Here is a 17,874-nt window from a genome sequence, read left to right on the forward strand (position 1 = left end):
AAAGACCCTTCTTAAACGAATGGCCACTGGCTATGAGAAAACTTGAGCTAAAAGTGGAGAAGGAAATTCATGGCGAGAGAACATGTATCAGAAACAGGATTCAGGAAAGAAGGGCCGTTCAGAAGGAGAGGAGCCGGGACAAAGTTCAGATTCACAGAAGCAGAGGTTTGAGTGGGTCCCTTGGGCCAATGCTGTACCAGGTTTTTGGGCTCCGTGCTGTGAACAGCCCAAAGCCAGCTGGCAGCCCAAGGGGCCTTGGGTGGCACCCTCAGCACCTGGGAGGGAAGGTGTGGCAGCTCAGGGACAGGAGGCAAAGCCCCAACAGTTCAAGGTCTGGACTCAAGGCCAGGAGGGGGAGCCCACACAGACCAGAAAGGATGGTGTCTATACACATACTCCCCCGCCTCCTCTGTCTTTGTGTGTATGTGTCTCTCTCTCTCCCCTCCTCGCCTTCAGCCTCCATGGCCTGGCCAAATTCCAGCTCCACTATAATTACATCAGACCCACCTTTCACCCCTCCCCACCCTCTGCAATTAACCCCGATTCTCTGCTTCCTGCTGCTCTGGGGGTGCAGGATGAAGTCTGAGGCCAGCTGTTCCCTCCATCCCACCCACCGCCCAACCCCGGAACTGCTGGCCTCACAAGGTGCCTGAAGCAATCCAGTCCCTTCCTCTGGGGCTCCAGGCTGGTGTGAAATCTAGTTTTCAACACGGGAGAGCCTCAGGAAGCAGCGCTCCCAGCCTGGCCCACCACACAAAGCTTCTGAGCTCAGGATCCACCTCACTCTGGTGTCAATGCAGATCCTGGTGGCCCTGCCAACCTTTATAAAACAGACTCTCTACCTACAGCAAGCTATCTCCCTACACAATGGACTACAGAAGGCTTCTTAGAAAGGCATTTCAGGGGCGCCTGGGTGGCTCAGTCGGTTAAGCGTCCGACTTCGGCTCAGGTCACGATCTTGCCGCGGGTTCAAGCCCCGCGTCGGGCTCTGGGCTGATGGCTCAGAGCCTGGAGCCTGCTTCAGATTCTGTGTTTCCCTCTCTCTCTGCCCCTCCCCCGTTCATGCTGTGTCTCTGTCTGAAAAATAAATAAACGTTAAAAAAAAAAATTAAAAAAAAAAAAAAAAAAAAAAAGGCATTTCACCAAGCAACCAACGACCAAGAAACCCTGCAGCTCTCCGGGGCTGTTTCCATATCTTATTTGCTGAGCCTCCCTTCTCTAATCTGTAAAATGGGGACAGCAATTTCCTCCCCACTATGCCAGGGCCTGGCTCATAGGAAGCACGGTTATCTTCTTCTAGCCTTCTGACGGGGGTAAAAACTAAGTCTCGAAGTTCCTGCTTGCTATTTCATATGCCTCAACAGCATTTCTTCTAAAACAAAAAAGGAGAAAAAAACAAATAAATCAAGTTCAACTGACACTTAGCCTCCCATTTTGCGGAAACAAAACCTGCCTCTTGGTAGATTTGGGACTGCAAAGCACATGACCCTGGGTCTTCAGCCCCATCTGCCCCACCCTGGTCAGCAGGACAGGAAGGGTCACAGGTCAGGAGTAAATACCTTCTGTTTAGTGTAGAAAAACAGAATTCTAGTGGCCCTGAAAGCTGCCCCCCTCCAGCTGACTCAGAGTCACGGCCACCCCATCGGGCGGGTCCTGAACCCCAGGACCCTGGTGGGAGTGAGGGTCAGATCTGCTGCAGCTCTCAGTGGTCCTGGGTCTGGTAATGCATTTTGCCCTCCCCTCAGAAGCTCGCTCCAGGTTGGGCACCAAGCACGCTGCTATCCATAGCCCCATATGGGCAACACCCCACGGAGTCTCTCAGAATTCGTCCCCTCGCCCCTGCCTTGGTCCAGACCCCCATGATCTGCCCTGACTCCCCACTCCCTCTGACACCAATCTGTTCTTCATGCTGGTGCCAGCATTGCCTTTTTTAAACTTTCCCTTTTAAAAACTCTCCAAAGATTCCCAAGTCCTTTAGGATGAAGTTCAAATTCATTAGCATGGCATCCACTTCCCTGAAACCTCCTCATCTTTCCAGGCTCCCCCCATCACCACCCGCAAAGACACCCAACCTCTAGCCACCTTGAAGTGATTCAATCAGTCCTCAGACTGTCTTATGTCTCCACAGCTTTGCAGGTGCTTTTCCTCTCCCAGGACACCCCCTTCCACGCACCCCATTTTCAGCCAGCCTAGCTCCCTGCCAATCCTCCAAGACTCAGGACAAGTGCCACACCCTACAGAAAGCTCCCCCATGAGCTTTGCCCTTTCCCAGGCTGGGGAACTCCCTCCTGTGCCCTGTGGCCTCTCTTCCGCCCACTGGAGGTGGGCACCTCAGGTCTGGAGAAAGGCTTTAACAACAAGAAAGAGAAAGGAACCAGGCAACCCCTGGCGAGTGACACCCTCCCCTCTGGGCCCCCGGGGCTTCCTCAGCCCACATTTCATCACTGCACTAGAGACAATGAGGGACAGGAAGTGAGATGAAGGAAAGAGGAAAGGAGGGGTCCGTGCAGACCACCGCCCCTCTCAGGCTCACTTCCCAACACAGCCTGGAAGGTTCCCTCTTGCACTTTAAACTGACCGCGAATAGTAACAGGGAAGTAGGCAAGCTCCCGGGTCAAGCCCATTAACAGAAAAAGAGCTCCTACCCCTGACTGGGGACAGGACACAGGGGCCTCTCTAATGAAGGCCTCCCAGGCCTGGGGCTGCACCGCACAGCTCACGACCACATTCGGTCACCACACCACAATTGCCGGAAGGCTGTCCTGCTGGAGATTCCAGACCAGCATCCAGTAATACTCCAACACAAGGAAACGTGCCCAGGCATACAGTAAAAATCTCAGACCTTCATCCACACGGCAGAGACACAGAAATCTTCATTATTCATTCAGCAGCGATATGAAACACTGCACATCTTAATACGCAAAGGGCGCCAACGGGCAATCCGGCCAGAAAGACAAGGCAATTCTGGCAGTGAGCAACCGGAGTCCTCAAAGTATTCATGCCCTCTGACCCAGCAATTCCATACCACGAATTTATCCCAAGGAAATGAAAACATTTGTTGAAAGGCTCAAGTACCCAGTATGTTCATGGTTGTATTGTTTATAATTCTGAGACAGAAATAACTCCGTACCAGCGACAATGGTGGAGCCATCAAGTGCCATGTAGACATTAAAATTCATGTAATGAAAGAACATTTAGTGACGTGGGAAAATGCTCACTGCACAGTAAGTGAAAAGAAAGGTTACAAATAGCATAGAGGATATAATCCACACTGTGAAACCCATGTACACACAGACACAGAGATGGAAGGCATAAACACCAAAACGTTAACCACAGCAGCTCTAAGTGGCATGATCATGGGTGAACCTACTTTTCCTGATTTCTCCCCATCTGCGATCAGAAATTTTTATAATAAAAAATGTTACTTTTAACGTCTTCAAAACGTAAATATAAGCTACGAAATCAAGAACATCCCCCCTCCAGAGCGCCTGGGTGGCTCAGTCAGTTAAGCGCCCGACTTCGGCTCGGGTCATGATCTCACGGTTCATGAGTTCAGGCCCCACATGGGGCTCTATGCTGACAGCTCAGAGCCTGGAGCCTGCTTGAGATTCTGTGTCTCCTTCGCTCTCTTCCCCTCCCCCACTGTGCTCTGTCTCTCAAAAATAAATAAATGTAAAAAAAAGAAAAAAAAAATTTTTTTAAAAGAATATCCCCCCTCCGTCTCCTGTGAAGCCTCACAGCCCCCCTCTATAAAATCAAAAGTGGAGAAGATAAGTACTCCCCTGCAAATCTGATACAATGTATTTTTCACAAAGCAAATTCTGCCAGTACTGGTACTGTAGAAAAGGCCTGTGTGGACCCTAAGCTCCCCTGAGCACTGTCCCTATCCATCAAAGCTTGTCACACCCACCTAAGGAGGCTTTGCTTGAACTAAACACTAAACGCTACAGACCACATGAATTCTCGAGAGGGACCTATGAAGTTTACTATGTTCCCACCAATGATTATCAAACGTACATTTCCTTCTATTCTTACTTTTGATAAAAGTCTTTCCTTTCTCCAACTGAGGGAACACACTTCTAGAGATACTTCTAATTTTAACTAGCCAGCCCATGCTTATCAAATACAACCACTACAGGAAACAGACAGATAGCAAAAACTGGCTGAGTGGGGAAAAGGTACAGACGGTACATGAAGTTTTATCTAAAGGTACCACAAAAAACAACATATATGCACACATACACATAAACATATATACACACAAGAGTGTAAAGCCATGAACTGGACACCCACCAAATTAACAATGGGGTCGTCTCCAGGGAGGGAGGGAAGGAGAACTGGACTCACTAGAGGCATCCTAGGGACTTCTATCAGAGAAATGTAGGGGGGGCGGGGAACCTAAAGCAGATATGAACAATACTCACACGTTCACATTTATTTTTAACAGAGACACAAGGGTGCATTATGACCATCTGTACTACTTTTGTTTTTCAAGGCAATAAAGGAAAGAGACTACAAAAGATAAAAGGCAACCCCAGATTCTTTACTCTGCTTTTCTTCTGAGATAAAGAACAATATTCTGGGTTGGTTCTGGTCTTCTGAGCATGGCGAGAGACGAGAGCTCAGAAGAGCCAAGTTCAAGGAACTCCTAAAACAGAGCTTCCTTGAGGTGACCTGTCAGATGTCTCCGGCCACTGCGTGACTGTGGAATCTGAGGCCCATGAGGGCCCATCCACTTCTTGACAGATGAGAACTCAGGCGGCCCAGAGAGGGAACGCAGACTATTCCGGCACATGATCAGTTAAGGTGAGAAGCTCAAAGAAACTCCGCAAATTTCTCATTTCAGGGTAAGTTCTGCAGGTGGGTCCCTACATCCACCTGAGGGTCCCGATTTCAGGACAGAGATCTGTATGTGTACCTGACAACAAAGATCAACACACAGTGAATTTATCCAAGCCTCTGTCTGAAATGCTTCCCAGCAGCATAAAGCCAAAAAAAGCCTCAGAAACTTCACATGACAAGTAGGCCCTGACTGTCAAGAGGCAGAACAAGGGTGCAGGTATCCAGGGCAGGTAATGGCAATGGGACACTCACACACAAACCCCAACGAACAAACACACAGCCACTGCTGCACCAGGGATTTCTGCTTATACTAGCCATATTTTCCTACTGGCTCCACTATCAAATGAACATGCATTTAACATAAACACTCAAGAATCTGAATATAAAAAAGAACCATTCTATAAATCCAAACTTTAACTTAAAAAAGACTCAGATGAAGAAGGGCTTGGTTGTTGAGCATTGAAACAAGCATCACATGATGCCGGGCTCAAAGATGGCCAGCCAGGTGGCTGGAAGCAGCGTGCAGTTCGGGTCTAAGCTTGCCTTTCCTCCAAGACTCAGCACATGTCCTGTCTGCGGAGACTCATCCTGGAGCAGGTACCTCCACCTTGGACTGCTAGCCTTTTCTTCTGCAAAAACCAGAGACTGAACCAGGCACTCTCTTCTCTGCCTCACTGTCCCAGGACACATGAGATGTGCCTCTGTACGTGATGGACAGGAGTCACCTGGGGACACCTGGCTGAAGATGCCTCTTCTGGACATCACTAGAAACGCTCTAACCCTTGGTTCCCGTGAGAATGTGCATCAGAATCACCTGGAGGGCTTGTTAAGACAGACTGTGGGGCTGGGGAGGTCTGCAGAAGGGCCTGAGGATCCCCACTTCTACTAAGTTCCCAGGCCATGTCAATGCCATTGGCCTGGGGACCACACTTTGAGAAAGCCCAGTGATTCCCAATTCTGCTGGAAGGATGGCAAGACTAACAGCTGGAGAACTTCTAAAATGCAGAATCTAGGCCCCAACGGCAGAGAAGTCCAAGCGGCAGGTCAGAAGGCAGCCTGAGATCTGGCTGACACACCAATGGTCAGACTGAGACTGGCCATGCTTATTTTTACCCACCGTCTATGTTCTGCCCCAGCAAAAGGTCAAGGATCGTTGTCTCCGAAGGTTTTCAGAGCCAAAACTTGAGTTTCCTTGTGACAGAAGCCCACGCCATTCAAGAGAGGTCCCCATCTTTTCTAACTGTCCCTGTCCCATGGTGCCTCTGAAAAGAAGGGGACCGCCAAAGGCAGAACCACTGCTTGGCAAACAACACTCAAGGCTGGCTTCTGTGACCTCAATGTCTCAGAAAAGCCACAGGCAAGACTCAATGTCTCAAGTCTACTGAAAAGCCACAGCCAAGTGGGGGTCCCACTCCCTTGGGGGCAGCCTCTCACCCTTCTAGGCCACCCTTGTAACAATAAGGAATGACATTTGTCTTGCTTCATCCTGAGCCCTCACAACCTGCCAGGCCACTTTCACAAAGGGACTCGGGCAGTACTTCTCTTGGAAACTTTTCTTGAGTGACCTTTTATAATAATAACCAATTATGTCTACACTTGAATGTCAGGTGGAAGGAAAAAAGGCAGGATATGCAATTGTATATATGGCATGACCACAACCATGTAAAACAAAAACTATTCATGCAAACACTGGAAGGAAACAGTAAAAACGTTAACAGGGATTGTCTTTAGGTGGTGGGATTGTGGGTGTTCTTTTCTTCTTGCTACTTATTTTCCAAGTTGTTTACAAAGAGCACATATTACTTACAGAACTAGAGCTTAATTTTACAATAAATCGGAAGGAAAAAATATACACAACTGCCCACATCTAACGTGTGCCAGCCCAGAGAGCAAATGGCCTGCTAGTCTTCTCCACGTAAGCAGGACTGTGGCTCTGAGGTCTTGAGCAAGTGCCTTCAGCAAATATTCACTCTGGACTGGGCTGCTAATGCACACCAGCATTGCCCTCGAAGGGTTAACAGTGCAGAAGCAGAACAAGGATGCAGGGTCCTCCCTTCTACCTCTGAGACTTCCTGGGCCCTGAGCACGGACTAGACATCTTTTCCTCCCAGTTTCTCACCTTCTGGAACTTGACAGCAGCAATCCGCCTCCAAACGGACACTGTCTCAAATAAGCATCAAACTCCCTTCGGCTGGACTGTCAGGAGCCACTGCTCACCATCAGCATGTGACCTCCTGGACCAGCAAGAGCAGAGGACAGCCCCTGCACGGCCATCACCTCCACTTGAGAGCTTCATCACTGCCACCAACCAGGGAGAGGGTACCACCTCCCTGCCATACCTCCGGCCTGAGACACACCTGTCAACTTATCGACAGGGCTGTTAGCCCTGGCCAGCCTTGCACACCGGTTCTGAATTTCGGGATCTCTTATGTTCATATCCTCTCCAGTTCTGATTCATCTAAACCTTAGTGAAACAAACCTTCATTTGAGCAGCTGCAGAAAATGTGGACCCTGACAGATCGAGGACAGACCTGTCTCGTGCCTCCATGTCTTCCTCTACCTCTACACCCCTCCCCTTTCTCTTTCCCATGACCTTCCAAACTTGGAAACTCAATCACCTACCAAGACTCCACTCAGGTGCCCCCTCCTCCAAGAAGCCTTCCCCCTCTCCAACCCTGCAGCATGGGTTAGAGATCTTGTCTCTCCCAACTATCTGCACCATCCACTTCTGGCACTTAGCACACACCATTGAAGGCACCTGCAGACAGGGATCAAGCCCTGAGTACATGCTGAACAGCCCCTTCCGTGCCCAGACTCAAGTTCACTGGCAGGCCAATCACCTTTACCCAACTTCCCCTGCCTGTGGCCGTCTCCAGGGGAACACTCGCTGAGTATTTCCTGCCTGCCTGCAGCATGCTCGGCCCCGAATGTGGCACCCCTCAGATGAGGAAACAAACCCACTTCACCCCACAGATCCAGCTGGCTCAGGCCCTCTCCTCAGCACAGCTGGCATCTACCTGGGACTAATAGGGCAGGGCTGGACCTAAGTCTCCCAGAAGCTGCTCAGAGAGTCCAAGGTGCTGGTCCATGGAATGAGCTCAGGTGGCTTGTGGAATTGGCTGCTCAGGGAAAGTGTCCTAGCACCGAAGCCTTCTCTCACACACCCCGATCTCAATGAGAGGGTGGAAACAATCATCTCGGAAAACCCCGGACACAGTCCACTCCCTCCCTCTCCCATCTTTGGATGGAAGATCCCAAATTTGTACTGAGTCAGAAGAAGGGCCCCTGCAGCCACCACAGCCCTCAGCAGGAGCTGGCCCTGCATGAGGCCTCAGCTCACCTCAGAGCCAGCAACCACTGCACCGCATAGGACAGAGAGGGAGCCTACCTCATGTCTGCAGGGATCTCTCCACTCTGAAAGATGCCCCTGAACCCCAGCACCAAGACGGAGTTACAGTCCAGAAAGTGGATGCTAGGAACAGGTCTCAGAGGCAGAGTCTGCCCAAGCAATCAGGGAAGCCCCAGCATGAATTCTGGAAAAGATTTGTTCTTGAGCAGTCGTTCTCGAATGGTGTTCCCTGGGGTCCTGGGAACCCACAGAGATCCCCAGAGGGAGAGAGGGGAGCTGAGTAGAGACCACTAGGACCCGTCAAGTCAATCAGAGTCACTAGGGCTTCACTTGGGGCTTCAGGAAAAATGCACAGAGGGAAGAATTCTTGTTTCACTGCTATGAAGTTGGAAAACCAGGGTTCTGAGACACACAGTTTAAATCCATTTACAAGCAATATCAAAGACTCTCACCTGACCTTCCCAAGGGTGGGATGGGGATTTTAACAGGCCTTCCCCGGCAGGCCCCCTTGCCCAACCCATCACCTATCTGCCAGTGAGATACAGGGAGACCCTAACAAACGGACACTCCACACCATGAATCCCTGTCTGCAAGCTGGGGGCTCAAGCATAACCCTTCTGTGGTCCCCCCCCACCCCGACCCTTGCAGTTGCTCCTGAACAAACACTCACTGAGCTGTGGGTGACACCACGTCAGGGTGCCCCCGCCCCGCCCCCCGGAGCCAGTCTCCGTTCAGCTGCATGCTTGAGGCTGCGGCTATGAATGGAGGGCCATCTCTGGGAACCCCCACCACACCACATACGATGCTGGGCACACAGCTCAAAGGACGTTCACCAGACAAAGTAATCCAACATCAGACCCTTCTCATGACACCCCCAAAAAATACAAAAGTGAAAACACACCAAGCCTTAGCGAGTAGATGCCTAACCATGAACACCATTTCCTCTCAACTTCCTGTGGGGAAACCGCCTGAGTGACGAGACTGCCAGATGCACAGCAGAACCCTGGGGGAACAGAGTTCCTGGCCCTTACCTGGTAGTAGGTCTTAATGTTTCTCACCAAGATGGTCAAGTTCTGAATGCGGAGGTTCACGTCGTTGTTAACGTGCTTGTTGATGCGCTGATTTGTTGGTCTGGGGTCACTAGAGAAGGAAGAGGAGAATGGAAACTGCGTATCGCATCATCTGCCACGCACCCCCATTCCCAGGCAAGAGTGAACCTCCCGTCCTCCCCTCCAGCCTCGGTTACTATGCAGCTATGACTGTGGATTGAGTCAAATCCTTATTCTGCTACTGCCAATCCCCGGATCTTGGGCGGGGGCGCCCCATCACCTCCCTGCTTCCCCATCTCGCAGCACCTAGCCCATCACAGGCCCGGAGTCAATGCTATTTCTCCTTATTCTGCTACTGCCAAGTCCCAGACCTTGGGGGCGGGGGGGCGGGCATCACTTCCCTGCTTCCCCATCCCCCGGCTGGAGTCAATGCTATTTCCATCCCTACTGCTGGCAACACCCATAATCCACCACCAAATGCCAGTGCAGACCCAAAAGGTTATACTGTATAAAAACCAATAACCCATCCCAAGATTTCAAGATTAAAAAGGTTAAGGGGCGCCTGGGTGGTTCAGTCAGTTAAGTGTCCAACTCTCGGCTTTGGCTCAGGTCATGATCTCACGGTTTCATGACTTCCAGCCCTGTGTCAGGCTCTGCATTGACAGTGGGGAGCCTGCTTGGGATTCCCTCTCTCTCTACCCGCCCCCCATGCTGTCTCTGTCTCTCAAAATAAACAGACTTAAACAAAAAAAATAAAATGTTCAAGTCTGAACAGACCAAAATATACTAAATACCAAGAAAGGAAAGGAAAGAAATGTTGTTTTCTGACAATAAATCAAAATTATTAAAGTTCCATCTCCCCCTCCCCCACCCCGTCAACCAGATTGGTCTAGGCTGGTCCTGCCGGTGATTGACATTTCAGGGACACAACTCTACCCCCGAAAAACCCGAGTCTGTGACAGGGCATGACGTACACGTACCCTATGAGAAAGGCTAAGAGCAGAGATATAAATAATTCATGTGGGAAACCCCCAAAGCGTCATTTATTTTCCGATCTCAGGCAAAAGTCAGGTCCAGCTGCGATGAAACTAGAAATCTGAATCAAGTGATTTATCATTCCTCTCATCTACGTCCAGAACATTTTTCAAAAATGTTTCTTATGTGAAGAGAACAGAGTCAGGAAAAGAAATTCAGCTTCTGCCTCCCCAGGTAGCACGCGATGCTTTCCACAACAAAGCCCTCCCTCCCAGGTGCCTGTCCCATCCTCCACAAAGAGAGCTAACTGAAATGAGGGCTGTTTTCAGGGCTTCATCATCTGTCATCCTGGCTCCGTGATAAGGGTGCTGAACCTCCCCGGGGTGGTGTGAAGGCAGAGTCAGCCTCTTCCTCAGTAATAGGCCCACAAGGAGACAGGAGCACAGGAATGGGGGTGGGGGGGGAGAAAGTTAAGGAAATCAACCTCAATGCCACTCGACTCATCCCAAAGCCAACTAACACAAAACTGACCAAAAAAAATTTACAAATAGAAATCTTTTCAAATGTCATTGGAAGTATAATTTTTTCTTAATAACATGAGCTGTTTGGAATTCAGCCGTTAAACATTTGACATATACACCACGAGTCCCTACCCTGTTTCATGTGTACGCAAACCCCTTTACGCATTACATGTTGTCAGCCATGGATTTTGTTTGAACACCCTGTATCCCCTAAAATAATCACATGGGTACCTTGGGTCAACCAGGGAATCTCTTTTCAACTGTCATGTGACAACATGTCTTATTGTCCCCACAGGGTAATGGAGCCTGGCCAAGCCATTTGCACGTTAGGTTTCTCTTGGAGCCATTCATTACTGAGAAAACAAAGGTTAACAGTTCAGTGGAAATTAATTTAGGAATAGAGGCGGCATTCAGAACTTAAACCACAAAGGCATTGTTAGCTACAGAAGTATACCTGACATTACAAATAATTTATCTCAAAGGCTCACTTCTCCTTTGCTTAGGTATCTCAAGAGATGAGAAACAAGTTCATAATGTGACTAAAGTACTTCTTAAATCTGAACTTAGAGAACATGCAGGACTTTTTCTGTTTTGCTACTGCGGTCCCAGCTTTGAGTCAGAGGGCCTCGGCACGCGTGGTGGAACACACATTCACTGCGTGAGCAAAGGCACAACGCACAAGGGATGCGGGGGCGGTGGGGACCTGGGTGCCCCTCAGATAACAGCAGGGAAGCCTCTGACCATCTCGGCTTTTGTTCTCCCAGTTCAGCTAAGAGAAACAACACTACAAAAGAGCCTCATTCGATGCTTACCATATGAGTAATTAGACTCATTATCACCATCATTAGTACTCCCATCTTCTAACTGAGGCTCTCAGGGTAGAGAAACAACTGGAAACAAAAGTCAACTAGGGTTAAGTAAGGCTCATCCTCACTCTCCCAGCACTGAGTAACCTCCACCTTTCTATGCTGCAGGAAATGGGTCAGAAGACACAGACTCCAGTCCAGGGTGCAGGACTGGCCAAGGTTCTCTGGGCCCCAGGGTGCTCATCTGCAAAATGACTGTAGGATCCTTCCAACCGAGACTGTCATTCTGTGAAGGCCAGGTCGCACTGGCCACACTTGGTCCTAGATCCCAGAAAGAGGACATCATATAACCATTGCACCAACTGCACATCCCCAAAAGCCATCATTAACAACAAGATCTTCTTTCCACAATATCAAGATGTCAGAGGGCAGGAGAGAGGCACTGGGAGTGCAAACATCTGGTAGTGTGTCCCATCTCAGAGAGTTCCAAGTCCAAAGTGTGGGGCCCCCAGGGCCTCCTTCTCATAAAAACTTCTAACTAGAAAAAAGGAAATCAACTTGCCCTAGAATTTTAAAGAGTTATGATTTAGGTTTACAGCAATCTTGCCCCCCTCCTTTTTGAAAGCCAGCCCCCAACTTTGGTTATATTCCAAAGGCTTCCAAAATTTAAACCTGAGTCAAGAAATGTATTGACACAGAACAGATGTCCACAATATATCACAGGTTAAAAAAAAAAAAAAAGGATGTTAAAAAAACAACAGCATGAGCCCAAGTTTGCATAAAAATACATTAAGGAACATATACCTATTTACTATAGACATTCAGAAGACACAGATTAGCATTGCTACCTCTTTGTGGCAAAATTATAGGTAATTTTATTTTGCTCACCATTTCTTATTCTCCTGCAATGAATGTAAACTTTTGGTGTAATTAAATATATTTTTTTTCAACTTGAGAGACAGCAAGCAAGTGCGTGAGGCACAGAGACAGAGAGGGAGAGAGAGAATCCCAAGCAGGTTCTGCACTGTCAATGCAGAGCCTGACCCAGGGCTTAAACCCAGAAACCGTGAGATCATAACTGAGCTAAAGAGTCAGATGCTTAACTGACTGAGGTGCCCCCTTGGTGTTATTTTTAAGGACTCAAAGCCCCCACGTCATACTCTGTAGCCAAAAAAGGAAATCACTTAAGTTCACAAGTAAAAATTTTTGCGCCAACACTTTCCTGCCAACACAAACTCATTCAACAACAAATATTTGCCCTTATGTCCTCAGCTTTCACAGATACCGAATAGGAATAGAACTCCTCTTCCAGCACACTAGGGGAAAAAAAATTATCCTTCAAATGCCTTTTAGAAACTTAGGCCTGAGGAGGTTTCTAACCCCTGAAAAAGATCCTGAATTTTGCAGTGAGCACCAGGGGTAAAGAAGGGAGTCTGAATAAAGCAAATAGTGCCGGACTTCCCACAGGCCTTGCAAGGGCACAGGCTCTCAGTCCCAATCCCAAGTTCCCAACTGCACTCAACAGCCACAGCCTCAAATCAGAAGGTGTCTGCTCTCAGAAGTACAGATGCACGCTGGAGCAGGCACAGGGGTGCACGCACGAACATGGCCCAGGTCTCACTCCCAACAATGATGGATGTTTCTTGGGCATTTTCTATACACATCATCTTATTCAATCCTCCCAAGTTTATAAAATACAATCCCCTTATTACTGATAGCGAAGTTGAGGCTTAGAGAATGTAAGTAATTTGCCCAAGGTGGCTGAACTAGTAAGTGGCAGAGAAGGGAACGTGAACTTGGTCCCTGAAAACATCAAGCAGACAAGTACTTAAATACTTTTGCTACGAGACAGCGAGAAACGTGTCCAAAGTGAATCAGAAATCTTGTTTTCCCTTGGGTACCAGCAGATCACCCAGAAAGACTGCATTTACAGAGGCACTATTCAGCAGGGTGCCCCGTGCATCTTGTTCCAAGCCACTCAATGCCTTTCACTCAAGAATTCTCCTAGACCTGGGCCTCCCCTGAAAGCTGAGCCCACAGGGCTTTCCTGCTTCCAGGCACTGATGTCACCGTGAGGCCAGGGCCAAGAGACTACTACTGTGGCCTTCTTCAGTTGCCGGAGACAAAGCCTAGGTGCAGCCACGTGACCCTCGCCGGCATCCATATGGCTCTGAAGTGTTAGGTAACATGCCTCTTATCTGAGCTCCAGCAACCCACTGAGCACACTGCTCTCTACAATTTTCCCAGGTCCTACCAACTTGGGGAGAATTTACCAAAATAGGCAAGTAGCACACAGTTGGAGCTATCAGCATAGGAGATAAGGCAGAATCGCCTTATCACTTACCTGCTAGATAGCCTGACATTTCTCCATTTGGCACAAGTGAACACCAAGGCTTACAGACAGTGTCAAATATGGGGCTTGGACTCGGGTCCCAGCATCCAGCTGTGCCCTAGCGCTTGCTGAGAGAGGACCAAGGCTAAGAGCTACGCAGTAATCTAGGAGACTAACAACGTAGGAGAAGGTATACTGGAAAAACTCCTAAGGGGCACCTCAAATCCGTTCTGGATTAAGATGGCACATATATAATTGATATTAATACCTGTTAAGTGGCAAGCACTGTGCTAATCGCTAACACATCATCCCTTTTAATCCTCACAACCATCGCTTAAAGGAGGCAATTTACTTCCCATTCTACAGATGAGCAAACTGAAGTGTTGAGCGGTGTGTGCCCAGCCTCACTTGGCGAGTGTAAGCTGACCTAGGGTTCAAACCCTGGCTGGCTACCTAGGCTGTCAACACTAGGGCTGGAACACTTTTTTTTTTTTTTTTTTCAGTTGAGGTAATTACATAGAGCGAAATGCACAGATCGTAAGTTACAGCTTGATGAGTTCTGAAAAATGAAATGTCCTTCATTTCATGATCAATGTCCTGATCAATGTACAGATCAGTATTACCGTCCCTAAAAGTTCACCTGTGTTTCCTTTCCAGACGATCCCCACCCACCTCCAGGTGCAAACAACGTTCTGATTGCTATCACCTGGAACAGGGTCATTCTGTAAACGGTGTGCTGCTGAAGCCATTCACTCCTTGATTTCCTTGTTCAGAAAGCCATCCAAACAGCTTCCTGGTGTCCTTTCCTCTGTTCCTGACCCGGACCAGAAGGCACCAGAAACACTGCTTGAGGCCATAAGAGCTGCCAGGACTTATCAGCTCCCATTTCTAGAATGATTATCTTCGCATATCACAGAGGAGAGACCATGTAAAATTGTCAAGGGAAGTGGAGAAGCCCTTCAAACTGAATTTAGCCACGGGGCCAAATGTGAACAAGTGATGAGCTGGCATTTCTCAAAGGAATGGTCCAACAGGCTCTCCTGATTTACAAGCAAGTGGTAAACGCTTCAGGAATTCCAAAGGTCAGGGAAGAAAGAGAAACAGTCCCAGGGCTTTTGTTCTCCCCTCCGCCTGGGTGTAAAAACTGAATGAAAAGGCTGGGGATACTGCTGTTTTTAATTAAACAGTCTTGGGCTTGGGTAAGGACACACTGGTCACCGGACCAATGGAATCCAGTAACTTTCGGGGTCCACCAAAATGGGGGTAGAGTTGCCAGAACTTAAATATGACGCTTGACAACCCCAGGAAAACTCGTTTTCATCAATGTTCTCAGACAAGAGCTGCCAAAGTGGCAACAGATTTGTCTTTTTAGAATCTAACCAAACACAAGATTGGTAAGATTAAGAAACAGGCAAACTGAAGTGTCTCTCACACAACATGACACCCAATGACTTACTAAAAGAAGGAGTGTTGCCAGGGAATTTTAAAAAACAGGCCTTTTTAGGTAGATCTATTTAAACCACTTTCTGAATATGCCCAAGCTAAGTGCTCCTCCTGTGTGGGCCGCAAAGCTGATTCTCATTAGCTAATGGCTTCATGTTCAAGTATGACAACTTGCTTAGTTGCAGGTGAGTAGGTGAGCACAAGGGGCCGATCCACAGAGAACATTAGAATGTTTTATTTTGCTTCCAGCGCTTGTGAATCATACTGACACTCAGTTCCAATGTGTTCCTTGCACTTTCTGGGTTAAAAACAGAACGCAGTGGAGAGCCAACACCTACGTGTGGCAGGCTGTCAATCAAACGGGCTCTGCAGAATTCAGCAACAGGAAAGGATGTGGTCAGACATATATGCTAACAAGTGTAACTTCCACCAAGACCCTGTTTAAGCTGCGAGTGCTTCAAGACAAACAGTACCACAGCACTGAGACTCCCAGGGCCTCTCTTAACACAGTGACTTCAAATCCAATACAGGGGAAAGGCCTTAACCAATTGCACTTGCTTCGGGGCAACTGAAAACAAGATGAAATGGAAAGCTCAGAAACACAGGCATCCCAACCTACAGTGGAACTTTATAGTCCGTCACAGATGCTCTGGGTCCACCCTAGACACTTCCTGTAACCAGACTCTCCGTTACATTTCCTTGCCCCCAAAAAGGGTTTTGTTTTTTTTTTATTTCAGAGTTCAAACCTCAAGCATCTGAGTTTGAAGTCAATTGTGCTATCTAGACCAAGAGGATGATAGTCGTTCAATTTCAAATTTGCCAAACAAGCTGCCAACCTGCTGTCCTGGAATTCTCCACATCCCCAAGGGAAAGAAGTCACCTTCATACTATACTGCAATACCAGGGACCCTGCCTGCAAAGAACCCTCCTGTTTCAACTTCATGTTCCATTTCTACAACCTTAAACGTTCTGAAGCATCAATTTTTCCTTTCTCCTTGTAGATAACTTACATTTGCAACATGATTTGGTTCAAAAAGATGCCATCCGCTAAATCCATGTACATTGTCAGGTTGTCCTGGTTGCCGCTTCCAAATGAGCCAAAAGTTTTCACCTGCCGGGAAAGGGGCATAAAGAGAAAGACAGGAAAAGTCACCCCCAAGCGCACAGTCTAAAGCTCTCTCAGGTAAAGGCGAGCAGGGACGGTGTAGGAAAAGGGGGTCACCCACACCCACTCACCCTTCAGCAGGCACCAAGCCCACCCTTTTCTAGGGCCTCTACCCGCTCCTCGTGCCAGGCAACAGAAGCCAGAGAGGAGGAAAACTTCCTCCCCGCTTTTCTCCAGCGTTCCAGGGCGGAGGGGGAAGAAAAAAAAAAAAAAAAACCCAAAAGGGAGTTTTCAATAAATTTCTCACGTCTCAAATCTACTGGAAAGGACTGCGCCGACCCCAGCCTGTAAGCGTTCTCACTCGGAAACCCCCAATCCCCACCGCCATCCACCCGGCCTCAGGGATTCAGAAACTACACGAGGATATTTTTGGAGAGTGGGTCCTTTACTCGAGTGATCAAGCCATGGGTGGCCCAGGTGACTACTCAGACCTTGTCCACTCCAGGGACACAGCCCAGCGCCCGAGTGGGAACAGGTGTACCCGCTCAGACCCCGGTCGGAATAGGCGCAACGGCTCCCAAGTTGGAAATGCCTCCGGACCCCGGGGCTCAGACCCCGACCCTGGCCAGGAGCACTTACTGAGTCCCTCGCGTTCCGGAAGCTACCCCGTACCCCGGGAAGAGAGAACGTACCGCTACCGCCGGTGCACCAACAATAAGGCAAGGAGCTAGTTGGGAGCACTCACCCAGGTCACCAGCGGGCTCTGCAGGAAGAGCTCCATGAGCTCCGAGACGGTCACGTCCATGCTGAGGCTGTGCCCGCCGGCTCCACGCCCCGGTCCCCCGCGCCGCGGCACAAAGCGGCTCTGGCAGCAATCGGCGGGCGCGGGGCTGCGGCGGCTCGCGCCCGGGAGACAAAGGCGGGGCGCGAGCCCACGTTCCGCGGCTACGGCGGCCCCGCGCCCCGCCCGGGGCTGGGGGAAGGGGAGGGCCCGCCACTCGGGGAGGAACAATGCGGGCGGCAGCCCCGCCCCTCAGCAGCCCCTGGCAGCCGGCGCGCCGCCTCGCGGTGCCGGAGCCGGGATCCCGGACGCTGGCGCTGCTGCGCTGGGAGCAGGGAGGGGGCGAAAGCCCGCACGTGTGCGGGGGGAGGGGGCGTCCGCGCGGTAGGCGGGGCTGCCCCCACGTGGGGCCGCAGCCACGCACCCACGCTGAGCGCAGCAGCCTCCGCGCTCGGGGCCCCAGCACGTGGCGCCTCCCTGCGCGCGTGCGCCTGCGGCGGGCCCGAACTCCCAGCGCGGGCCAGAGCGCGCGGGCGCTGGCGCCCCCGTGCCTACCCGGGAGGCGCGCCGGAGACTCGGGCGCCCTGCTTCCGAGGGTCGTCCCCGGCCCACCGCTCGCTAGGGGCACAGCAGAGCCAGATCCCGAGACCGCCGGCCTCGGGCAGGTGCAG

The 17,874-nt window shown here is 49.9% G+C and overlaps 1 protein-coding gene across 1 annotated transcript in view; it reads right to left on the reverse strand.

Annotated features, from left to right (window-relative positions):
* Nucleotides 1-17,339, reverse strand: part of CCDC88C (coiled-coil domain containing 88C) — a 128,369-nt gene extending 111,030 nt beyond the window's left edge. The window contains 3 exon segments of the mRNA XM_053889704.1: nt 9,223-9,331; nt 16,328-16,428; nt 17,168-17,339. Of these exon segments, the coding sequence (XP_053745679.1) occupies nt 9,223-9,331; nt 16,328-16,428; nt 17,168-17,227 (270 nt within the window). The 5' untranslated portion in view covers nt 17,228-17,339.
* Nucleotides 17,340-17,874: the final 535 nt, after the last annotated feature.

This window comes from Panthera pardus, unplaced genomic scaffold, assembly GCF_024362965.1.
Source record: "Panthera pardus isolate Hobbes unplaced genomic scaffold, ASM2436296v1 HiC_scaffold_24, whole genome shotgun sequence".
Classification (NCBI taxonomy): domain Eukaryota; kingdom Metazoa; phylum Chordata; class Mammalia; order Carnivora; family Felidae; genus Panthera; species Panthera pardus.